The 24,634-nt window shown below is 52.6% G+C and overlaps 2 protein-coding genes across 21 annotated transcripts; one reads left to right on the top strand and one right to left on the bottom strand.

Annotated features, from left to right (window-relative positions):
* Positions 1-396: 396 nt before the first annotated feature.
* Positions 397-21,013, bottom strand: LOC123779391 (uncharacterized). Of its 20 annotated transcripts, none has more exons than XR_015725661.1 (7): positions 14,392-14,511; positions 11,901-12,526; positions 11,089-11,215; positions 10,684-10,797; positions 8,266-9,921; positions 5,118-5,254; positions 397-3,217 (listed from the first exon to the last, which is right to left on the bottom strand). XR_015725661.1 is itself a non-coding variant. In XM_087864444.1 (7 exons), the coding sequence occupies exons 3-7, from the start codon at positions 11,692-11,694 to the stop codon at positions 8,702-8,704; spliced, it is 1,623 nt and encodes a 540-aa protein (XP_087720570.1). In that variant the 5' UTR covers positions 11,695-11,791; positions 11,901-12,526; positions 14,392-19,923; the 3' UTR covers positions 5,856-8,701. The 20 variants fall into 20 exon arrangements, 17 of the variants coding, with proteins under 17 accessions (XP_087720570.1, XP_045633413.2, XP_087720574.1 ...); XM_087864444.1 differs by lacking the exons at positions 397-3,217; positions 5,118-5,254 and adding exons at positions 11,439-11,546; positions 11,641-11,791 and having other exon boundaries at positions 5,856-9,921; positions 14,392-19,923; XM_045777457.2 differs by lacking the exons at positions 397-3,217; positions 5,118-5,254 and adding an exon at positions 11,439-11,546 and having other exon boundaries at positions 5,856-9,921; positions 11,089-11,247; positions 11,901-11,964; positions 12,323-12,526; positions 14,392-19,923.
* Positions 21,014-21,081: 68 nt separating this feature from the next.
* RPL8 (ribosomal protein L8) lies at positions 21,082-23,807 on the top strand. Its single transcript, XM_045777487.2, has 6 exons — positions 21,082-21,176; positions 21,399-21,542; positions 21,626-21,767; positions 21,946-22,164; positions 23,279-23,394; positions 23,614-23,807. The coding sequence occupies exons 2-6, from the start codon at positions 21,405-21,407 to the stop codon at positions 23,770-23,772; spliced, it is 774 nt and encodes a 257-aa protein (XP_045633443.1). The 5' UTR covers positions 21,082-21,176; positions 21,399-21,404; the 3' UTR covers positions 23,773-23,807.
* The last annotated feature ends 827 nt before the right edge of the window (positions 23,808-24,634 follow it).

Raw genomic sequence — 24,634 nt, 5'->3', positions numbered from 1 at the left:
TACATGCATAACTGCAGAGAAAGATGTTTTCCTTCCTGCTTGGGGCTTATTATGGGGGTGGAGGAGGTGTTCATTTAAAAAATTTTTAAATGCTCTATTGTCATTTATATAAAAGTGCAGAGTGCAGCAAAACTCCGAGCTCACACCCTAACTCCAACAGCAGCTACCATGTTGCTACCCTTTGTCAACTATCCCCTCACATTTTTGCTGGAATATTTTAAAGCAGATTATAGACATCGTGATTCAGGACAGGGGTGTGGAGGGCCACCTTCACGGGCTGTCACTGCTCTGGCGCCTGTGACTTCCCTAAGCTTGGTGGCTGTCCCACATCCACCCTTCCCAGGGCCATCCCGAAGGTGAGGGCCAGAGCCCACCTACGGCTGGTGCCCCTGAGCCCGGAGCTCAGCGCCTCAGGCCATGCTCTCCGTGTTCCTGCTGGCGTGTTACCCAGCAGCCCTGCGTCAGCCTCAGAGGCAGAGTAGGGGTCTGGAGCCCAGTGCTTGGCTCTGCCACCAAAGTTGAGCTCCGCAGGGTGGAGCCGTTTTTGTGACGGCCGTGCCAGCACAGCTTTTCCAGGGAAGGGAGCACAGATCGGTCTCTGCCTGTGCTCTAGGAGACTTGGGCCCCAGTGACCTCCGGCGTGGTCTGCACTGGGCAAGGCTGGGAGTCAGACACTGGTCGCTAGCTTTGGGATTGAGGGTGCAGCACACATCTTCCAGGAGCCTGTGTCCTGGGTGTTGTGTTGAGCTGAGGGCTTGCACATTCCCATGAAGTCCTAGAGATCCTGGGCCAGGCTGGCACCTGCCCTTCCTTGGTTTTTCTGTTCTGTGAATTGCAGGGGCTCCAGGCCTTGAACTGTTCCTTCTCTGGGGCCCCAGGTTACCACAGTGACTCGACTCTGCCAGAGACCCATCCTCTATCAGCTTTGGGAAGTGCTGTTGGCAGGTACAGGGGCCAGCTTCCACATCATTCCCAGAAGGTGACATACCCCAAAGATCTCATTTTCCTTAGTATCAGTCCACATTTTTAAACACATTTTTTAATAGAAAAGTTCAAACAGAAAGTAGAATGGGGGCGCCTGGCTGGCTCAGTCAGAAGAACATGTGACTCTTGATCTTGGAGCTGTGAGTTGAGCCCCACTTGGGTGTAGAGATTATAAAAACAAACAAACAAACATTTTTTTAAGTAGAATGGCATAAGGAGTAGCTACTTACTGGTCACTCAGCATTAACAAGCTTCCGTATAGCAGTTTCATGATCTTTATTAGCTGGGATGACAAACACTGAGAGAACAAGAAGCATCTTTCCACGTCTCTGTCACAACTGCTCCCTCTCTTGACAGCAGTTCTAGGGCCCTAATTCACGGACTGAAGAGCTGCTCAAAGCTCACTCTGTTCTGCCTCACTTATCCTGCATAACACATGCTTCAACTCTATTCCTGAAGGGTGACAAATTCTTTCACCCCTGTCAGTTTCATGGGCTGCCCTGTACTGGAGGTCAAGGTGGAGGTCGTAAGGCCCTCCCTGGCCCTCAGTGACTGGGGAAACCACACTTCTCCTCTCCCAGCCTTGGGCAGCTCTGGTCCTGTTTGCCTCTAGCTTTTTTGATCAATGCAGTTACTCTACCTTCTTGGAGATTCTCAGGTTTGAATGGCTGGTTCATTTTTTTTTTTTTTTTTTTTTTTTTTTTTAGAGAGCAAGTTGGGGGTGGGGAGGGGACAGAGACAGAGGGAATCCTAAGCAGGCTCCACACCCAACGGACCATGCAGGACTTGATCTCAAGACCCTGTGGTCATGACCTGAGCTGAAATCAAGAGTCAGGCGCTTAACCAACTGAGCCACCCAGGTGCCCCGGCTTTTTTAAATTTGTAAGCAGCTTTCCTGAGATATAATTCACATGTCATACAATTCACCCAGTTAATGTGCACAATTCAATGGCTTTTAATATATATTCATGGAGCAGTGCATGCATCACTGTGACCAATTTTAAAATATTTTTATTACCCCCAAAAGAAACCCCATGCCCCCTCGCCATCACTCCCCAATCTAACTATCTGTTCCATCCCTAGGGAAACACCAATCTATTTCCTATCTGTATATATTTACCTATTCTGGACGTTCATATAAATGAAACCTATAATATATGATTTTATACATCCTTTGTGCCTGGCTCCTTTTTTAAAAACATATTTTATTTATTTGAGAGAAAGAGAGAGCAGGGGGAGGAGCAGAGGGAGAGGGACAAGCAGACTCTGTGCTAAGCTCGGAGCCCAACCTGGGGCTTGAACTCACGATCCTGAGATCATGACCCTGGCCTGCTGCACCCCCAGGTGCCCCAAGTGCCTGGCTTCTCTCACATGGCATAATGTCTTCAAGGTTCATCTATGTCATATCATGAATCAGTACTTCATTCCTTTTTCCTTGTTGTCAAAGTCTGGTTGACACACCATGTTACACTAGTGTCAGGTGTACAATACAGTGACCCCACAACTCTGTACATTATGGGCTGCTCATTAGTGTAGCTACCATCTGTTACCACACTCACTCCTTGTAATGCTGAACAATATTCCACTGTATGAATTACCACACTTTATCCATTCATAAGCGGTTGAGGACATGGTCTGTGTGTCCCATGAAGTCAGGGACCATGCTCCTTTCTTCCACATCATACAGCCGGTGCATGGCATGTACGAGGACTTCAGTGTGGGATGAATGAAGCTGTGGGGGTACAGTGACTGAGGGAGTAGGAACGTCTGGGAGAGGCCAGGCAGGGGAGCAGTTGTGGGAGCTAGCAGCAGAAAGAAAGGAGAGGTGGCCGGTGTAATTCAGGTTGGATCCCTCTCTGCTGGTGGGATTTCTGATGATACCTAATGCTCTCGCACATGGCGTATAGTCTCCTGAGATTCCATTTTTCAAGAGTCCAAACCCCTCTGCCCACTCCCACAGGCTAGGTTTCAGTGCTCACCCCAAATAGTGGAAGATAGCAGAATGCTTGAGTTTGAGTTTCAGGTTCAAAGAGGTCTGAAACCAGTTTTAGGTGAGGGATTTGGGTTGAGGCTTAAGACTTATCTTCAGTGAGATCCTTTTATTTCTACAAGGTAGACATCACAACCACGTCTGTGTCATCCCTTGATCTTTCAGTATCACTCATTGTCAGAAGAGGTCCTTCTACAGTGGGATTGCAGCTGGGGTCTCTACTCCAGTCCAGGGTCTCCATCCCTGTCAGAGAAATTCACAGTGTCTTCTATTCCTTCCCCCGCTTATGTAACAAATGTTTTTGAGGCCTTAATGTGTGCCCTAGGTAACTGCCATACAATGGGGAAGAAGAGTGTTGGGAGGAGAGGAGTTTGATTTTAAACTCATTCTGAGGCATCCAGAGGTGTCCTGTGGGCAGTTGGACAGAGATAAGAAATTCAGAAGATGTGGGCCAGAGGTGCAGATTTAAATACCATCAATATCTACAGAAGATAATTTAAGCCACGGCAGTGTATGAAGTTGCCCAGTAAGAGTGCCAAATGAAAAGACAGATGGCCCAAGGACAGAAAGGAATACTAGTATTTAAGGACTGGGCAGAGGAGGAGACAGAGGTAGGCAGAAAACCGGGAGTGCAGTGTGAAAACACAGGGAAGGGACTATTTAAAGGAGGCTACGGTCAAATGGCTGAGGGGCAAGAATGATCAGAGTCGGGGAGCCTGGGTGGCGCAGTCGTTAAGCGTCTGCCTTCGGCTCAGGGCGTGATCCCGGCATTACGGATCGAGCCCCACATCAGGCTCCTCCCCTATGAGCCTGCTTCTTCCTCTCCCACTCCCCCTGCTTGTGTTCCGTCTCTCGCTGGCTGTCTCTATCTCTGTCAAATAAATAAAATCTTAAAAAAAAAAAAAAAAAAAGAATGACCAGAGTCCACGGCTGTTAGCAATAAGGAGGTGGGCTGGTAATTTGGTTAGAACAATTGTAATGGAGCAATGGTGTTCAGAATCCAACTGCAGGGTGGGAATGTGACTGGTGGGACCCCTCTGAGGCCCACAGCTTCCCTGTGTTGGGCACCCCACAGCCCATGCCTGGGCCCCAGCGAGGATCCATGGGGAACCTGGTCCCTGAGGGGCTTGGGAGGGAGGATATGGAGGGAGGACAGGCAGAGGAAAGGGGAGGAAGGGCTCTCCGGCACAGCACAGGAGCCGTGGGGCAGGGCCACCACAGAGGGCACGGGGCTGTCCCTGAAGCATCCAGTCCATGCCCACACAGAGGAAAACCATGTGAGGACACAGACCCTCTTTACCTTGGACCTTGTAAATTGCCACAGGGATGCGGGCACTTGGGCAGGGCATGACCTCTGCTGTGCTCCGGGCAGCACCAGCCGCTCCTCACTGCTATGCCTGGGCACCTTTCTCTGAGCATGTGAGCTACAGCTCCTGACCGGGATCCAGTATTGCGAACAGCACCAGGCAGCCTCAGAGGGGTCCAGCCCCAGGGGGAGGACACAAGTCTGGAGGGAACGTGGGGGCTCTGCCCCAGGTGAGGGTCCCACTCAGACTCCCTGGGGAGTGCAGGAACTTGGGGGACATGGGGAGAACTTCAAATAGTCTAAGGGATCTTTCATGCGGCTCCCTGCAAAACTGGACTTCTCTGTTCTCTTTTGTCTGGCGTCTTTGCCTGAGGACAGTGACGGGCCAAGTACTGGTTGTCAGACGCGTGGTCTGAGAGGGGCACTCTGCACCTGCAGTGCATACGGCGTACCGGGTTCACAGCGAATGCAAGGGAAAAAAGTAGCATGAGGAAGAATCCACTGGTTAGACACGGGAATGCCTCCTGCTCACGTTTGCTTCTCCAGGCTCACCCCTCTCCAACCTCTGCACCCCATCTCTGCCCAGGTCACCCCTGTGGGCCATCAGTGGACTTTCACAATTGCTAGCTTCCAGTTGGTTTTGCTAATGGGGCCTTGGCCAGAGCCTGGAGTCAACTGGACATAAGCCATGCCAAACTTCCAGTTGTGTGCTGACCAGCGTCTCAGCCTTTGGGGATCCAGCGCTCACGGGAAATGCCAACAGCCAGGATTTATGGAAGGGCTCTTACTGCAGTGTCACGTATGTGCAGGACGGGCAGCAGTGCAATATCTACTCACGGGCGACGACAGGTCACCGGCAGCCCATCCACAGCACAGGGAATGAAGCAGCTCTGCTCTTGCCTGCCAGAGACAATGCTGTCACGTACTGGTGGAAAAGCCACGCTGCAGGACACAGTGGATCAGCCAGGGTCCATCTAAGAAGCAGAACCAGTAGAAGTAGCCAGAAATTGCGGGGGCTGCTAAGCAAGCCCCAAGTCCTCAGAGCAATGACTCAGGAGGACAAGATCACCAGCTGATGCTTTTCCACAAGCTGGAGCCTCAGGGAAGCCTAAGCTTTAAAGTCCTTATAACTGATTACGTCAAGCCCACCAGGATACTCTGTTTGATTAACTAGAAGTCACTTGATTAGGTGCTTTAATCACACCCGCAAAATCATTTCACAGCAACATTTGGGTTCGCATCTAAGTATGAGGGAGGAGTGTGAGCTACAGAGCCCGCCTGTCATGAATCTACCTGAAAATGGATTCTGGGAGCTCAGCCCAGCAAGCTGATGCATCGAAACCACTGCACACACTAGTAGGGTAATCCTGTTTGTGAAAACACGGACACACACTGGACATTTGAAATGCAGAGAAAAAGATCTGGAATAAACTACCCGAACTTAACAGGTGTATGTCTGGGAGTAGGATGGGAATGTGGGATAAGGGAAGAGACGGGGATTTATTTCCTATTTTCGTATTGAGATTTTGTTGTTTTACTATAAATATGTATTATTTCAGTAATTTAACCACAGTAAATGTTTTAAAGGTTTTATTTATTTATTATTTATTCAGAGAGAGAACAGCACGTGAGCAGGGGGAAGGACGGAGGGAGAGAAAGCATCCCAAGCAGACTCCCCGCTGAGCACAGAGCCAGATGTGGGGCTCGATCTCACCACCCTGAGATCATGACCTGAGCTGAAATCAAGAGCCGGACGTTCAACCCACTGAGTCACACAGGTGCCCCTAAAAAAATGTTTTATAAAATCTTGGGGTGGAAAAGGCCTTTCTAATCGTAAGAGGACAGATAGTTTTGGCCATAGGGGACATGTATTTTTCATATTAAAAACTTTGTAACTAAAAGCAAATAAAGAACTGGAAAAAAATATTTGTAATTCACTTCCTCAATTCTAAGAAGCAGTTTCCCTCTCTTCTCTCCCACGCTCACCTACCACCAAAAACCCTGTGGTTTGTATCACAGTGGAAGAAACCGGTATTAAGGGAAAGGGATTGGAGCTCAACACAGAGGCTTACAAACCCAATAAAAACAGGTACAAGAGCTTACAGAGAATTTACTCATTAAAAGGCCAAGAAATGTAAATGAAAACAAGAGTGGTATTTTTCATGATTAATCAAATGATTAAACACAGTCCCCCCACTCCCAGTAGCCCCAACAGGAACAACCACCTCAGCCCCAAGGAACTCACATGGACAAAAGCAAATACGTGCATGTCTGCCGTGGAGTCAACAGTAACAGTGAAAATGTGGGGACAGACAGATGTGCGACAATAGGGGTTTGCTAAATAAACCACATGGCATGGCCGGTGCACAGCCGGCATCCAGTCAGCGGGCAGTGTTCTTTTTTTTTTTTTTTTAAAGATTTTATTTATTTATTCGACAGAGATAGAGACAGCCAGCGAGAGAGGGAACACAAGCAGGGAGAGTGGGAGAGGAAGAAGCAGGCTCATAGCGGAGGAGCCTGATGTGGGGCTCGATCCCAGAACGCCAGGATCACGCCCTGAGCCGAAGGCAGACGCTTAACCGTTGTGCCACCCAGGCGCCCCAGCGGGCAGTGTTCTAAGCACAGCACGGGCCAATCTGTCCAGCAAATATTCACATGTGTGCGCTGGAAAGATGCCAAGAGGAGCGGCTGGGTGGCTCAGGTCACGACCTTGGAGTCCTGGGATCAGGCCCCAGGTCGCTCCCTGCTCAGCTGAGGAGTCTGCTTGAGGTCTCTCCCTAGGCCTCTGCCCCCTCCCTGCTTTTTAAAATCCTTAAATAAATAAAAAATAAAAAAAAAAAAAGAGGCTGACAAAACACATCAAACATCACCATGGTGATCTCTAAAGAGTGACAAAGGGCGGTTTTTGTACATTTCTATTTTTTTAAAGATTTTATTTATTTTAGAAAGAGACAGTGCATGAGTGGGGAGAGCAGAAGGAGACGGACAAGCCGAATCCACGCTGAGTGGGGAGCCAGATCAGGGCTCAATCCTCAACCCCAAGATTATGATCTGCACGGAAATCAAGAGTCAGATGCTTTAACTGACTGAGCCACCCAGGCATCCCTACATTTCTCTTTTTAAGATTTTATTCACTTCTTTGTCAGAGAAAGAAAGGGAGAGAGGGAGAGAGAGCACAAGCAGGGGGAGCAGCAGGCAGAGGGAGAAGCAGGCTCCCCGATAAGCAGGGAGCCTGACATGGGGCTTGATCCCTGGAACCTGGGATCATGACCTGAGCCAAAGGTAGACGCTTAACCAACTGAGCTACCCAGGTGCCCCTCTACAATTCTTTTTTTTATAAGTTTTTGCATTTCCCAAATACCCTACAAAAAATTTATACTTAGGGAAAAAATGTTGATTAAAAAATACACATTCACTGGTCAGGTCTTCAGTTCTGCTTGGGACTGGTGGCTTCCTTTCCGTCACACCTTTTGTAAGACGCCACAGATGTCTGCCAGCGCTCTCAGGGCTCCTGGGGTGGGGGGCTGGTGAAGAAGAGGGGTCACTAAGAGCCCCCAGGAGGCTCCCCCTCAGCCAGCGCCCTCTGCTCACAGGCCTGGTGAAGGCCGATCACATTCAGCCTGGCTGGGGCTCCTGAGACCCTGCCCGGGGAGCCTGCAGACCCTGCTCCTGAGTCCTGGCTTCAGCCACCACTACCCTCCAGCCTTGCCCTGGTTTGTTGACAAACCCTCGGTCCGCCTGAGAATTAATTCCAAACATCCCCACCCCAGGTGCTGTGTGGATTCTAGTCCTGGCCTCTCTCCTTCCCACTAGGTGGCTGGGGCCCCTGCAAACAGGGTCTGATCTTCGTCAGTCCTAATAACAAACGAACAACCAAAAAAAGTCAACATATCTTTTTTTTTTTCCCTGATCACAAGTCAGTATTTGGAAAACAGATGAGTGGAAAAAGAAAACAAAACCCACCCACAATCCCCATGTGACTTACTGAAGCCCGTGTGTACATCCAGGCACAGACGTGGATGGTTTAGAAATGCTGCTCTCCTGTGGGCATCCAGGCTCAACAGTCGGGGGGAGTCCCGCCTCTGGCTCAGCCTTCCTCACTGTCCTTCCTTCAGCCTGCAGGCTGCTTGACCACAGCCCCGGCCCTGTCCCTTCTCCAAGACAAATGCCCTGCTGCACAGCCAAACGGGGAGCACTGACAGCTTCCTGCCTTGGCGCCTCTCCCAGATAGGTTCTATGCCTTTTTTATTGTTCAGAGAGGGGGGGAGAGAGAGATCTCCAACAGACACCACGCCCAGCGTGGAGCCCAATGCAGAGCTTGATCTCACAACCCTGAGATCATGACCTGAGCCGAAATCAAAAGTCCCACGCTCAACCGACGGACCACCCAGGCGCCCTGGGGTTCTCTGATATTTATCAACTCAACAGGGAGCCCAGTGGGGAACCCGTCTCTCCTCCCCGCCCTCACGGGAACATTCTGGGCCGTGGACTTTCTGGTGCTGGATGAGGGCGGACAGCCGGCTGCAGGCCCTCCCGCAGGCCCGGCACCTGTACGGCCTCTCCCCGCTGTGGAGCCGGTAGTGCTCGTTCAGCGTGTAGCTCCTGCGGAAAGCCTTGCCACACTCCGTGCAGGCAAAGGGCTTCTCCTTGGTGTGGGTCTTCTGGTGCAGCGTGAGGTTGGACTTCCGGCTGAAGGCTTTGCCACATTCCCTGCACTCGAACGGCTTCTCACCTGTGTGCAGCCTCTGGTGCAGGAGGAGCAGGCAGTTGTGTTTGAAGGGCTTCTGGCACACGGAGCACTGGTAGAGCTTGTCCCCCGAGGCAGTCTTGTGTGCTGCACCGAGCAGGGGGTTCTGACAGCCGCCGTCTTCTCGGGGGCTCTCCCGGGCGTGCAGTCTGTGGTGCTTGAGGAGCGAGGACCCACGGATGAAGCGCTGCCCACACTGCAGGCACGTGTAAGGCCTCTCCCCGCTGTGGATGCGGCAGTGCTCGTTGAGGGTGAACCTGCGGCAGAAGGCCTTCCCGCACTCGCCACACTCGTAGGGCTTCTCCCCCGTGTGGAACTTCTGGTGCTGCCGGAGCCGGGAGCTGCGGCCAAAGGCCTTCCCGCACTCGCCACACTCGTAGGGCTTCTCCCGCGTGTGGACTCTGTGGTGTGCTGTCAGCTGAGTGCTCTGCCTGAAGGCCTTCCCACACTCGCTGCACTGGTAGGGCTTCTCCTCCGTGTGGATCAGCTGGTGTCTCAGGAGGATGGAGCTCTGCTTGAAGGCCTTGCCGCACTCGGTGCACTGGTAGGGCTTGGCCCCCGTGTGGATGACCTGGTGTCTGAGCAGCAGCGAGTTGTACTTGAAGGCCTTGCCGCAGGCACACCTGTACACCCGACACCCAACAGCATCCACAGGGCCCGAGCCTCGTTGTTTCTCCTCCAGGGCCTCGGGGGACGTGCTAAGGTCCCCACCAGGACCGCGTGCCTGGGGGTTGAGGGGTCGTTTATCTGACCCATCCTCAGGACTGCCACTCCGTTCAGGTAACTTGGGTCTCCCCCCAGGAAGGCGGCCCCAAACTGTGCCCAATAGTCCTAACTGCTTAGAGGGCACTCTCTTCAGAGAAGATTCCTTGATCCCAGCCTCCATCCTAGAATCTGGAAGAATGAACAGAAAATGGAAAAGTGACCTAGCCTCTACATTCATAAAAGAAACCCCGTGATTTGAAGACAGAATCTTCACGTCAAAGAAGTAGGGAGGTTTGGGAACTTCTAAGAATCTGTAAAATCAGGGTTTGTGTAAGAAACAGAACCCAAAGGAAGGTTAATAAGGGCTTAAGCACTGCGGGAAGTTGGCTTAGGAGAGCTCACGAAAGGGGAGTGGCACCAGGAGAAGGCTTGGTCCGAAGGACTGCGGGGGAAGCAGGCTTGACACAGAAGTGAGGCCTGCAGGGTGTGGGGTGCTGCTACCCTTTGCTCCCCTCTTCCTCTGAGCACTCACCCACAGTTCATTCACTCAGCAGACACGGCAGGCTCCTGCCCAAGCAGGCCCCATGGACTGCAGGCTGCCTCTCCTCCCGTTCTGCAGCCTCTGCAGTCCCAAGCTCAGGCCCTGGCATGTGAGCCATGGGGAGTGGGGAGAACCAAAGTAGCTCAAGGGTCTTCCCTGCTGGGTCCTCCTCACACTCCCACTGCCCCCACAGATCTGGCGCGACACCTCAGAGAGCCAGAAAGGACATTCACGCACTTGGGTTCCTTGCACAAGTTAGTTCTGGGTGACCCTGGATGACAAGCAAGGCATTCAGTAGGAAATTTGGCCCTGCTGAGAGGAGCTAAATGTACAGCCTTCCCACTGCCCAAGTACCCAGAGGGCTACAAAAAGTTGTGTGAAGGCCAGGCCTTGCTGTGCCTTGCACTTACCTGGGCACAGGCTGGCTGCGAACCCTCGCTCCTCAGTCACCTGCAGAATCAAAGCCCCTGGCTCCTCCCCTTGCTCCAAGAGGGATATCAGTGCTGGTTTAGCAACAAGAAAGCCTACATGCAGGGAGGAGAGAAGCACGTGTCAGGGAGCAGAAGGACGGATGGATGCCCGGCTGCGAGGCTGGAGGCCTTAGGGGACACACGGCGCTTGGAATGGGTTGGGAACACCTACTTTCCCAGGAGTGGGGCAGCTGGGTAGCCATGCAGAGATGGGGGTGGCCCTCCAGCTTCCCCTCCCAACGTGTTGGACTTTGAATTTGGAAAGGAACTAACTCCCCCAAGAGGCCAGTGGAAGAGGCAGGGCTGCCCCTGAGCCCAGCCCCGGGATGGTTGGGGAAACCTCACCCAGGGAGGCCACATGCCCGTAGTTCTCCAGCATCACATCCCTGTACAGCGCCCGCTGGTCAGGGGCCAGGCAACTCCACTCTATCCTTGTGAAGTACACGGCCACGTCCTCAAACACAACGGCCTCCTGCAACCACAAACCCGGCTGTCTGGGGCTACCTGGGCAGGAGATGCAGAGACTATGTCAGGGATATTCGGGCACCTGTTCCGCTCTGGGAGTCAAAGCCTCTATGTGGTCACTGCTGTATCCCCAAGGCCTGGCACAGAAGGGACACTCCCCAAGCCAAGTGGAGCAGTCCTATTGCCATAAAGCTGTGCGAGGGGTGGGGGTCTCAACCTTGGCCTCATACCTCTCCGCAGGCTAACAGGGACCTGGGCAGGGGGCACACTTGCGTTGTTGGTGGTCTGGCCTCTACACTGGTGGGGAGTGCTCCTGTCCTGTCCTTTGGTTCTCTGATCTGAGGAGAGAGGCCAAAGGCTGTGCTCACAAAGAAAGGCTGATCATTCACACCAGGATGGAGGCAGGTACTGGGGAAGGACAGGGACCCTGACCTTGCTGGCTGACCCTGGAAGCTCAAGAGCTGCAGGAGATCCTGGGCAGTCCATTTCTGCCCAAAGCCTCAGGAAGAAGTTGACAGAGCACTGTGAAGTTTCTCAGGGAGGGGGAAGACCCCTGGCTTACAGAATCCGTCCTGTGACTCACCTGCAGGAATGGGAGCTACATGAACGGGCCTGGGGTCCCCCTGGGAAGGTGCTGAGGGCTGAAAAGCTAAGGGATGAAGGCAGCCAAAAGGCCCCAAGGTGGCACTCACCTGGAGTGTGGGCGTCGCAAGTGGCACCGCCATTCCAGGGTCCCCGTTGGGGGAAGAGCAGGTGCTGGGGACAGGGAGTGTTGAGTGGGAGGAGCCCAGGCCTAAGTCCCATCCACCTCTGTCCCTGCCCCCAGGACCACCCAGATACAGAAGAGACAGGAAAGGGTGAGACATGGGGCAAACACACCTGGTCAGCCCAGATGACCCCCTCACATCCCAAGAAGCTGCACCCTGAGACCTGCTCACCCACACCGGTCCACCCCTCACTCCTGATTTTCCCAGGGACATCTTCCCGGACCAACCTATATAAAAACCCACCCCCACCCCAGAATTCCCTCCCTACCCTCACTCCCTGTTTTATGTTTTCCTGTTATATTTTTCTTCACAGCATTATGTTATCTGACATAATGCAGTCAACTTACTTGCTTCTTCTCCGCCTTCCCCCATGAGATAAGGCCTGAAGTCTGGTTATTCATGCTGTACCCCTGGAGCCTGGGGGAGGGCCTGACACACAGTGTGTGCTCAGCAAGGGTCTGTGGAATGAATGAGTGGTTCCATGACAGTGGGTGATTCTGCAACCCGTGAGACCACGTTGTGGAACATCAGAAAGCGTTCTTGCTCCATTACTACGTGAAACAAGAAGACTGTAAGCAGAAAAACAAGTCTGGCAGCACATACCCCAGCACATTAACCTTCGTTTCTTTCTAGGTGATTCTTATTTTCCTTCTTTCCATTTTTCTGATTTCTTCAAGACTTATTGCTTATTGCGAATGGAGAAAAGTTATTTAAAAACCAATAAATACAATTCTGTTCACAGAGTAGGCCCTGGTCTCCATGTCCCTTCCTCAATGGATACTTGAGCTCTTGTGGTTGGGTGGCGATCTCTGGGGTACCCTTTTCTGTGGGGCTTGAGCCTCCTAAGTAGCTGCCACTTTGTAAAGTGATGTCTCTTTTAGGCATCAGTTAACAGAAATCCTGTAGTTGTGATGTCATGAGGTGACAGTTGGCAGGAGAGCCCTTTAAACATGCGAGAATATAACAGGCCACACATAATGATCTGAGAGGTTTGGTGGGTCACCTGTGCCCAGACAGCATGAACTGCAAATGTGAAGAGCAGAGCCATACCAGTACCCCACTGGGCTGTCTGTTGAGGGCAGTCTGTGGGCGGGACCTGCCTGGACCATTGATGCTATCCCTGCTGACAGATCTGCTGTCCTCCTCACCCCAACGACGCAACCAGGGCATCTCAAGAGGATGAGCAGCTCAGGAGAAGACCTGGCCCTCAACTCAACACATACCGTTCTCCACAGTTAGGAGGGGGAGTTACAATGCTGGTCTTTGTTTGCTCATATTTGGGGAATGCATGTCCTCAGGGAGGGGCCCTCTGGTTAGAGGGGGGAAAAACCCTAAGTTTAGTCCTACCTTTGGAACCAGGGAGTAAGTTTTTAATCAGAGAAAAACAGTGCAGAGTTGAAAAAAGTGGAGCAGGGGATACAACGATAACAAAACAGACCAGGTTCCTGCTCAGAGTCCTGAGAGAGAAAATATCAAAGGGAGGGGAGTGTTAACTTAGACCGGGGATCAGGGAAGGCTTCCTGGGGGGATTACACTTAATTGGGGCCTGGAGGACCAGCAGAAGTCATTCTTTCCCTCCGATTTAGAATAAAACCTCTGATCCTCAGGGGCCTGGGGCACCCTGCCCCACTCCCTCACCTACCCCCTTGCTTACTACACTGCAGCCAGACTGGTGTTCTCTCTGTCACTCAAACTAACCAAGGCCATTCTCATTCACTTTCCTTCGCCTACAAGGGATGAGCAAGGCCTCTCAGCCATCAGGTTTCAGTTCATGCGTTAACTTCTGGAAGAGACCTTATCTCCCACTAGCCTATCCTCTTGGCTCATTTTCTTCATGGCCCTTGCAATGATCAAAAACTACTCTCTTACTTGTTTGTTGCCTCCATTACATGAATGCCTCAATTCTATTACAATATATGCTCCCTGAAGCCAGGGACGCTGCCCGTTCACGGCGGTATCCCCAGCACGAGCAGGGTCCTCTGGACACTCTTAAGTACTCCATGCTGCTGACGGAATGCCTGCGGTCCCATCAAAGACGCAACCCCAGGGAGAGGCCGCGCACGGGGGCGGACAGCCAGCACCTGCTGCTCCCGAGCGGGTGCGCTCCAGCAACTGCAGGCGTCAGGACGAGGCGGACGCAACCCAGACAGAACTGGTCCTCCCAGGTCTCCCACCCCTGCAGCCTCAGCTCCGCGCAGCCTCCCAGGCTCTTGGGGACGCAAGGCTAGGGACCCGGCCCGCACGCCTCCCGCCCCAGTCGGGGAGGCAACGGGAACCCGAACCCTCCCTAAGGCCCAGAATCTAAGGAAAAACGAGGGGTGGCGCCGGCTGCGGGTCAGCACCCCCCGCAGTGCTCAGCGCGGCCTCGGTGCGGACCACAGCCTCAGCCAGGCCGGGATCGGAGAACCGCACTCACCCTTCTCCGGTCCTCGACCCGCGGCCAGGGCCTCCTCACACCGGACCACCATCCGGGACCGCGCGGGGAGCGGCGCCGGGCTCAGGCAGTCCACTTCCGGCCCGCCCCCCGGAAACGGGCCGCAGCGCCGCTCTAGGAGGCTCGGAGGACCGCGCGCCTCGGTGGACGCCCTCTGGCTCTTGGGTCCAGAGGCAGGTGATGGCGAGGGCCGCTGAGGGCGGGGCGCTGCTCTGGAGCGGATACCGCGGGAAGCCCCGGGTCCGAGGGACTAGCCCGCTGCGGGAGTCAAGGGTCCCGGCGAAGGGGTCCCAAATCTGAGAGCACGCCGGGGGAGCAGACGCGTTCACACGGACCTCGAGAAAGGCCGGGGAAGAAGTCGAGCATCGTTCCAGGCAACCGGGTTCTGAGGCTAACCCTCTCACTTTTAACTTTTTATTTTTAAATAATTATAAAATCACAGCAAGTTGCAAAGGCAGTATAGAGAGGTCCCGTGTATCCTTCACCCTCCACCCCCACATTTTGAAAAAGCTGCTCCACGATCGTGTCTTTAAAGCTTTTGTGAGGCTCACAGTTAAAAATACTCTATGGTGTCACCCGTCACACGCATGAATCTATGTTTACGGGTAAATGCTTACACATAGTGATTTTTAAAAACTATAACAAAGCTATTTACTAATGATATCTCAAATGTTTACCTTTAAATGTTTTCTCATTTTAAAAAAGTGCAAAAGCTGAGACGACCCCTTTTTGAAGAGGGAGGGAACGTTAACACAAGGGCGGGAATCAGTGAGGCAGCAAAGGAGGCATCATACAAACTACATCATCTGAAAATTGAACATTAAATTTAGATGTGGTTAAATAGTTTAAACAAGTATGCTTGGAAACTAAATAGCAACCTACTAAATAACTCTGGGAGAAAGAGAAGATCATAAGGGGCACTGTAGTAGACTTGGAATTTAAAGGGAATGAAACATTTCTCAGGATACTTAGGAAAATTTATATATATGGATATGCTTATATATATGTTAACATAAGTATACAGGCATACCTTGGACATATTGCAAGTTTGGTTCCAGACCACTGCAATAAAGTGAATATGGCAATAAAACAAATCAAATGAATTTTTTTGGTTGCCCAGTGCATATAAAAGTTATGTTTAGAGGGGCACCTGGGTGGCCTGGTTGGTTAAGCTTCCAACTCTTGATTTGGGCTCAGGTCATGATATCAGGGTCCTGGGTTTGAACCCCACGTCGGGCTCTGCGCTCAACACTGTCTGCTGGAGATTATCTCCGTCTCCCTCTCTCTCTGCTCCTCATCCTGCCCTTGCGTTCTCTCTCTAAAATATATAAAGAAAATATTTTAAAAATTCTCTCCCTCTCCCTCTGCACCCCACCTGTTCACGTGCTCTCTCTTTCTCAAAACAAAAAGATCCTTTCGGGAGCTTGGGTAGTACAGTTGGTCAAGCATCCAACTCTTGGCTTTGGCTCAGGTCGTGAGCCTAAGGTTGTGGCATTGAGCCCCCTCTGCATGGAGTGGGCTTGAGACTCTCTCTCCCTTTATCCCCCCCCCACACACATGCACTCTCTCTCTCTTTCGCAAAAAATAATCTTTTTTTAAAAAGGTTATGTTTATGTAGTAGTCTATTAAGTGTGCAATAGCATTATATCTAAGAAAGCAACATTCATACTTTAATTTTAAAATATTTCATTGCTGGGACACCTGGGTGGCTCAGTTGGTTGAGCGTCTGCCTTCTGCTCAGGTCATGATCCCTGGGATCCTGGGATTGAGTCCTGAGTCAGGCTCCTTGCTCAGTGGGGAGCCTACTTCTCCTTCTGCCTGCCACTTCCCCTACTTGAGCTCTCTCTGTCTCTGACAAATAAATATTTAAAAAATATTTTATTGCTAAAAAATGCAAATCATCATCTGAGCTTTCAGCGAGTTCAATTACTGATCACAGATCACCATAACAAATATAATAATAATGAAAAAGTTTAAAATATTTTAAGAATTGGGGCACCTGGGTGGCTCACTCGTTAAGCATCTATCTTCAGCTTGGGTCATGATCCCAGAGTCCTGGGGTTCAGCCCTTCCTCGGGCTCCCTGCTCAGCTGGGAGTCTGCTTCTCCCTCTCCCTCTGCCCCTCCCCCTGCTCTTGCATGTGTGCTCTCTCTCTCTCTCCCTCAAATAAATTTTTTAAAATCTTAAAAAAAAAAGAATTATCAAAATGTGACAGATGCAAATGAGCAAATGCTATTGGAAATAGGGCACCAATAGACTTGCTCAACTCAAGGTTGCCACAAACCTTTAATTTATAAAAAAACACAGTATCTGCAAAGTGCAATAAAACAAGCTATACCTCTTTAGATACATATATAATTTTTCAGCACATAGACTCAGCTACTAAAAGCACACATGAGAAGTGATTCATCTTTTTTTCACTTAAATTTTGTTAGGTTTGTCTCAACATGTGTATTTCCCTTCATTTTTTGTTTTGCTTTGCATATTTATGTATAAGAATTTCCCTTTACTCCAACTTAACCCTAGGAATTAGCTGGGCTCCCCTTTTCTGCTTGGAGATACAGGCTTGGACACCATTGCTCCCATAGCTTTTGGACATTCCAGGAATTTTTACTGGTTTTCATGCACACTTTTTTAAAAACATCATTTTAAGAAGTAGATCCATAGAAAGGAATTACAAACACCTTCAGCATGCTGCATGATGGATTTTCACACCCTCAGTACCCTATGAAACCAGCACCCAGGACAACAAGCTGATTTTGCCCGGGGACCTCAAAACCTCGTGGGGTTCTCTCCTGGTCGCTCTCAGATGACCTTTCCTGTTGGTGCCCGAGTGTAGCCACTCTGACTTCCTTAGCCCTGATGATTTTTGTAGGAGTACTTAATGTCTTTTGTGTATATTCACTGATTTAACTCACTATAAGCTCATGAAAAATAGGATTATTGTTCCCATATAAAAGATGACAGAATAGTGCTCTGTTAAGGACAACTGACGCTGGGGGTGGGGAGTGAGATGGAACAAGACAGAAGAGGGTCATGGGCACATATATTTATACCAAATTACTCTTCTGTGTATGTAACAGGAAACATTTTTTTTTTAATAGGCTCCATGCCCAATATGGGGCTTGAACTCATGACTCTGAGATTGAGAGTCGCATGCTCTATCGACTGAGCCAGCCAGGCACCGACCCCCCCCCCTTTTAAGAAACATTTAAAAAACGACTTTAAAAGGAAATAAAGTTTTTTGTTTTTGTTTTTTTTTTGAGAGAGAGAGCGTGCGAGTGAGTGAGCATGAGGGGAGGGGCAGAGGGAGGAGAGAGAATCTCAAGCAGACTCAGACTCCGAGTGCAGAGCCCCGCACGGGGCTCAATCTCATGACCCTGAGATCACGCCCTGAGCCGAAACCAACCGTAGGACACTTACCCGAACATGCCACCCAGATGCCCTGGGAGAGAGAATCTTAAGCAGACTCCACGTCCAGTGCATAGCCAGACGCAGGGCTTGAACTGATGCCCCGAGATCATGATGTGAGCTGAAATCAAGAGTCTAATGCTTAACCGAATGAGCCACCCATTCCAGGCACTGAATGATGCCCTGGAAATAAAGAATTTCTAAGAATAAAGTTTGAATTGCTGGGAAGAGGTAATCTTTGATGGTAGGAAAAGGGTGGTGGGCTCACCAGCAGGAGCAAAGGTACCTTGTGGGGAGGGTCCCATCTGGTGGTAGAGGCAGATGGTCTCCTTTTGAAGGCCTGAGAATCCCAGGCCCAGTGTGGCTATCCCTAGAGCAGCCCCCATCATCAGGTGACGCAGATTTATGGAGTCTCTGCTGTGTGCCAGGCTTGCTAGCCTCTCATGAAGGCTGACATTCAGGCTAGTGAGATGGAGCCAAGTCAGAGGTCTCTGGACTTTGAAGGGTTGGGGGCAGGGGGACACACACCAGCCAGGAAACCCATATCTGTAAGGACAGATGCATGGAGCTTGAGGCAGGTGTCTGCAGCTCCAAGAGCCCCGGCACTGGCTGCCCTCCCTTAAGTCCATGCCTGCCATCTCCAGGTAGGCCTTCAGGAGGAGCCCAAGCAAGCAAGCCCCCTGCAGCAGCTCTTCTTAAGGCTTCCCTGGTCCCAACTGCGAGACATCCCTCAGAACTCTTGGGCTGGCATTGCTGACCATTCCACTGCACACTGTGGCACTGACTGATGTAGGAAAAATAGGGTTTGAAGCCGAAGGCCAAGAAAGAATTCTTGAGATGTCTTTGGTGCAAAAAGGTGATTTTATTAGAGCACGGGGACAGGACCCATGGGCAGAAAGAGCTGCAATGGAGACATGAGGAGTGGCCCATTATATACTGTCAAGTTGAGAGGGGGTTAGGGATAGCCTAAGTGTCTAAGGAATTTTGGAAGCAGGGTTTCTAGGACCTTGAGGGGGCTAGCTGTTGGGAAAAGGTCATTTATTACTGCTTAATAAAACCTGAGTCATGAGACCCTTCATGTGTATCGGTGGGCCTTATGCTTGGGGGGGGGTGATTGCCAACATGTATCTTGGGGGTAGAGATAAAGGAAATTTCCAAAAGCATTTAAGAAGAAAAGATTTTATTTATTTATTTGAGAGAGAGAGCCAGAGAGAGAGCACAAGCAGGGGGAGCAGCAGAAGGAGAGGGAGAAGCCAACTTCCTGCTGAGCAGGGAGCCAGACGTGGGGCTCGATCCCAGGACCCCAAGATCATGGCCTGAGCTGAAGACACTTAACTGACTGAGCCACCCAGGCACCCCTCCAAAGACATTTTTATATGTTAAAGTAGACTTACAGGATCCTGGGGGTCGGGCTAAGATTGCCTTTTGCCTTTAGCAAGGCATTAGCATTGAGGCAGCTGAGCTCCTAGAAGAATATCACTCTGTTTTAAGGACTTGTTAATAGGCTGTAGGTAATAAGGAAATTTAATAGTTCTTCTGCCTTGTTTCCCACATCACTGACCATTATGAATGGCAAGGCTCTGAACACACGTCCTGCAGTGGGCCTGGTTAGCCACCTTCTGGCTGCATCCTGCTCCAGGAGAGGGAGAGTAGGAGGCCCTGCTCCACCATATCCCATTCCAGAGACCCATGGGACCTTCTCGGGGTCCACAGCCTGAATGTCCAAGTACTGTCCCCACCTACATTCCACTCTCTCTCTGCCTTTCTGGTCCTCTGAGCCTATCCTGGGCTGACCTCAAAACCCCTCATTCTGCCCCAAGGAGGCCCAGGTGCCCCTCAGCCCCTGGCCCTGCCTGGCCTGTGCTGCCTCCTGATACCCCATCCCTGCCAACCCATCTGTTGCCTCTTTTGGGGCCTCACCAGTCCCCTCTGATCCTCTGTAGCTTCAGCATATGGCCACATGGCCCCCCTTCCTCCCCTCTTCTTACCTTCCCATGATGTCATTCTTGCCACCACCCCTCCAAGGCCTATCTGACCACACTGGTGCTAGCAAACACCCTACCCCAAAGTCCTGAGAGCAAGCCTGTGTCCACTAGGACCCCCGCTTTCACTCCCTCCCTACCCCCTCACTGGCTCTCCCCCTGTTGGCCTCACCTGCACACCCACAGCCCCAGTCAAGAAGCTCTACCTTGACCTGCCTGTGAGCAGTTCTCACTCAGACAGGGGTCCCACCTCCAGGCACCCTCTCCTGAAGGCCCCTCCCACTCCTCTGTGCAACTCCAGGAAGCCCTCACTCAGCAGCTCATGCCCGCATAGACCTGCTCTTTCCCTCCAGCTCACACCCCCTAGGGCCCTCCACCAGCTGTTTCCTTTCTCAGCTCCAACCCCACCGACCCCTCCCCACACGGTTCTGAGCAGGGTCATCGTGTTCCCTCCCCCCAGGGTCACTTATCCAGTCTTTCTTTGCCCACCTCCCCTTCTACTCCCCCCTCCCAACCCCCCAGTTTTGCTCTATTTCCTGGGTTGGCTTCCTCTCCTCCTCTCAAGCCTGGGAGGGGTCCGCCATCCCAACTGAGATTCCCGCACCTCTGCCGTCGCCCAGTCTCTCCATGGCAACCGCCCCCGCCGAGATGCCATGCCCCGCCCCGGTTCTCCTGGCAAACACCAGGATGTCCCTTTCTCCCCAACACCCACATCCAGGTACGACCACTCTGATCTCTCCGAAAACCCAGCAGTGCAAAAAGTCCCAGCGTCCCCGGAGCGGCCGCCCTGGCGGTAGTCGGGCATTTGCTTTCTATGGTCCAGACCCCCGTTTTCTGTGAACCACCACCTTCCCCCAAACGGTCCACCCGTTTCCCTTCTCATTCTAGAAAGGGGCCCTCGCCCTACAAGAGAGCCCATTACCTTGCAAGGAGTCTCTAGCCATAGAAGGGGGGCCTTCACCAGGCCAAGAGGGAAGCCCCGCGACCCCATGCCCGGAGCGAGTCGCTCTGGAAAGTCACTCAACCTCTCCGGGCCTCCTCAGCTGCTCAGGGGGCGATGCTCCCCTGGGAGACTTCTGTGAGGTCCCGACTCCCCTCTAACCTCCCCCGGGCACTGCCTACACGGTAACCACGCGGCGGGCGACCCGGCCGCGTACCGACCTGACATCCCGACAGCTGCGCTCCGCGGGATCCGTCATCCCAATGCGCCTGCGCAGAGGCCCCAGGACCGCGGCCTCCAGCCGGAGGAATACGAGTCCCGGCGTGCACCGGGCTCACACCGCGCCGGAAGGACAAGCGGATCTCGGCCCCGCCCCGGAAGATAAGGCGGCTCTCCTGGGCCGCGTCTCCTCTTCCGGCCACGCTCCGCAGCAGGTAGGACGTGTGTGTGGTAAGGCGGCCCTGGCGCCATCCGCCGCCATCCGCCGCCTTGGGGCCGCTAGGGACCCTGGCGGGACTCCCGAGAGAGAGCTGGGGCGCACTGCCAGGGGTGGAGGCGCGGAGGGTTTGGGACCTGGAGGGAGGATGCTGGGACTCTGAAGGCGGGGTGGCGGGGGTGCCTGGGCCGCTTGGGCGCTGATCGTGAGCCGCCCGCAGACCGCCATGGGCCGTGTCATCCGTGGGCAGAGAAAGGGCGCCGGCTCGGTGTTCCGCGCGCACGTGAAGCACCGCAAGGGCGCCGCGCGTCTGCGCGCCGTGGACTTCGCCGAGCGGCACGGCTACATCAAGGGCATCGTGAAGGTGCGGGGAGCCCTTCTCTCCAGGTGGGTGGGGACTCGGGGAGCCCCGCGAGGACCCGCCGCTCACGTGCCCTCGGCCCGCAGGACATCATCCACGACCCGGGCCGCGGCGCACCCCTCGCCAAGGTCGTCTTCCGGGATCCGTACCGGTTTAAGAAGCGGACGGAGCTGTTCATCGCCGCTGAGGGCATCCACACCGGCCAGTTCGTGTACTGCGGCAAGAAGGGTGAGCTTCGTGTCCGAGTTGGAAGGTGGGGGTGGAGACGGGACGGGTGCTTGCTTGAGGAAGCGCGTCCAGGAGGAAGTGTCACGCCGCGGGGCCGGTTTGGCTGGACGTGGAGTGGTGCGCCGGCCTTTCAGTGCGTAGCTGGGGTTATTCTGACCTGCGTTGCTTTTCCTTGCAGCCCAGCTCAACATAGGCAATGTGCTCCCAGTGGGCACCATGCCCGAGGGCACTATCGTGTGCTGTCTGGAGGAGAAGCCTGGTGACCGGGGCAAGTTGGCTCGAGCCTCGGGAAACTATGCCACTGTCATCTCCCACAACCCAGAGACCAAGAAGACCCGAGTGAAGCTGCCTTCAGGCTCAAAGAAGGTCATTTCTTCAGCCAACAGAGCTGTGGTTGGTGAGTGGCGGGCAGCTGTGGGTTGCTCTGTGCTGTGCTTTGCCTGTGAACAATCAACAGCTAGAGCTGGGCTGCTATGTGTGAAGTGGACACAGTAGTCTATCTCATCACTGGTTGGGAGTTGAGTGAGGCTGAAACTGGAACTTGTTAGGCAGACTTGTCTGAACTCTGGCATAACACGGACTTCACTGCCGCATCCACGGGGTTAGTAGTCAGTGTTCATGGATGTGTGACTTTCTTTAAGCTACCTAGTAAGTGCCTTAAAAAGGATTTGAAACCTGGTTTGTTGATTTTGCTGTTCCTGCAACAGTTTTGAATTGTGGCAAACCCCAGGAGCGTTCGTTCGTTCTTTCTTTTCTTTCTTTTGATTTTATCTTTTAAAAGATTTATTTGAGGGGCTCCTGGGTTGCGAAGTCTGCTTTAGGCTCAGGACCCTGGGATCAAGCCCAGCGCCAGTCTCCCTGCTCAACGGGGGGTCTGCTTCTCTCTCCCTCTGCACACCCCCCTCCCCCTCAGCTCGTGCTCACTCGCTCAAATAAATAAAATCTTAAAAAGAATTATTTGAGAAAGCTCACATGTGAGTTGGCGGAGGGATAGAGGGTGAAATATTGAAGCAGACTCCCTGCTAGAACCTAGGACCCATGAGATTATGACTGAGCCACCCAGGTGCCCCGGCCAAGGAATGTTCTTGACTGTATGTTTACAAAATAAGCAACACTGGTTGAGATGTGTGTGACAGACTGAGTCAGCCTTCCTGTGGGTTTTTGGAGGTTAGATTGAGTGACCTGCTTGCCGAGATGGGATAAAGTAGGGGAGCTTTCCTGGGGAACCATAGGTTGAGATAGTCTTTACAGATGGTGTGGGCAAAGGCCTGGTTTGGCTGCCCTAGCAGTCTTGAAGAAACTTGATGTCATCTGTTAGGCTGCAAAGGGATTTACTACTTGGTGGTAGTTGGGAAGATGTTCTTTGGGAACCATGTGATGGTGTGTGAGTCTAGTGAAAGGGTGGTCAGTATGGGGGTGGGGCACTGGTAAGGATGCTCTCTGCCTAACAGGGTCCTGAAGTTTTGGGAAGGTATGGTGCACTTCCCTTAGGTGCCTAATCTTTCCAACAGGTGTGGTGGCTGGAGGTGGCCGCATTGACAAGCCCATTCTGAAGGCTGGCCGTGCCTACCACAAGTATAAGGCAAAGAGGAATTGCTGGCCACGTGTGCGGGGTGTGGCCATGAACGTAAGTAGCCCAGAAATGGGCAGTTGGGGTGTTCAGGGGCTGGGAGGCTTAGGTGGACAAGTCCTTTCCTGGAGTGTCTCCCTTCCGTGAGCGAGTGTCTGTAGTGTGAGGCTCTGGGTTATGGTTTGTAGGCACTGGTCAGTTGACCCTGCTCTTATCCAGGTCCTGAGGTAGGTGGGTCCACACCCTTGTATTAATGCCACCTTTCTATGTCTGCAGCCTGTGGAGCATCCTTTTGGAGGTGGCAACCACCAGCACATCGGCAAACCCTCTACTATCCGCAGAGATGCCCCTGCTGGACGCAAAGTGGGTCTTATTGCTGCCCGCCGGACCGGGCGTCTCCGGGGAACCAAGACTGTGCAGGAGAAAGAGAACTAGGGTTGAGGGGCTCAATAAAGTCTGTCCTTCTGCCACTAAGGTGTGCTTGCCCATGGTTTCAGAGGGAAGGGTCCTTGCCAGGAGGACTGCCATGGAGCTTTTGGTGTAGGAAGGAGAAAGTTGGACACAACAGTGAATAGTGAAAGCTCTAGAGCGGAGAGGTGGGGGTGTTAGGTGTCTTCACAGCTTGATCCCCCCACCCCCCCCCGCCACCAGCACAAGGAGCAGAGGATCCCACTTACATCTGTGTTAACTTCTCTTGAGTACTTGGAGGGTCTGGGTGAGGGTGTGGATGCTTCAGGGTGAGAGTGGTGCTCCTGAAGCCACAGGTTGGAGAGCTGGGAAGCTGTCCTGCAGTGGGAGGACCAGGATGGAGTCAGACTAGTTTCTCAACAAAGGGCCTTCCTGTTTTTGTCCATGGTACCTTGTCCCAGACTTTGACAGGCTCATCAAAACTGGAAGAACCAGGGCAGATGCTGCTCGGCTCATTAATGCCTCAGGACCAAGATGGTTGCTTCCCAGAGTCCCCTGCCCCAGTGGTTCCCTTGGTGAGCCGATGCAAAAGCAGGGGCTGCAGGTCACTGGCAAACTAATCACAGAGACAAGGTTGGGGGACAACAGAGGTAGGTGGCTGGCTGAGGTAGAATGCTCCTTGTACAGAAAGGCAGTGGACCCAGAGTTCCTGGAGACCCATCTCTCTGAGGTGGCCTTTTTGTGGCTCCTTGCTGTGAGGCAGGGTCAGCACTTGTCTCTAGCATGAACCTTGCCCCCAAGTCTTGCCATTCTGGTCTCCACTTGACCACCCACCACAGCCTATGTGTGGTGGAGAAAATAGGACGGTGAGGTTTCCCCATGAACGAAA

This window comes from Ursus americanus, chromosome 9 (genome assembly GCF_024610735.1).
Source record: "Ursus americanus isolate L20-20 chromosome 9, mUrsAme1.1.p, whole genome shotgun sequence".
NCBI classification, from domain to species: domain Eukaryota; kingdom Metazoa; phylum Chordata; class Mammalia; order Carnivora; family Ursidae; genus Ursus; species Ursus americanus.
Note: the sequence above shows the minus strand (reverse complement) of the source record. Positions and strands in the feature narration are given on the sequence as shown.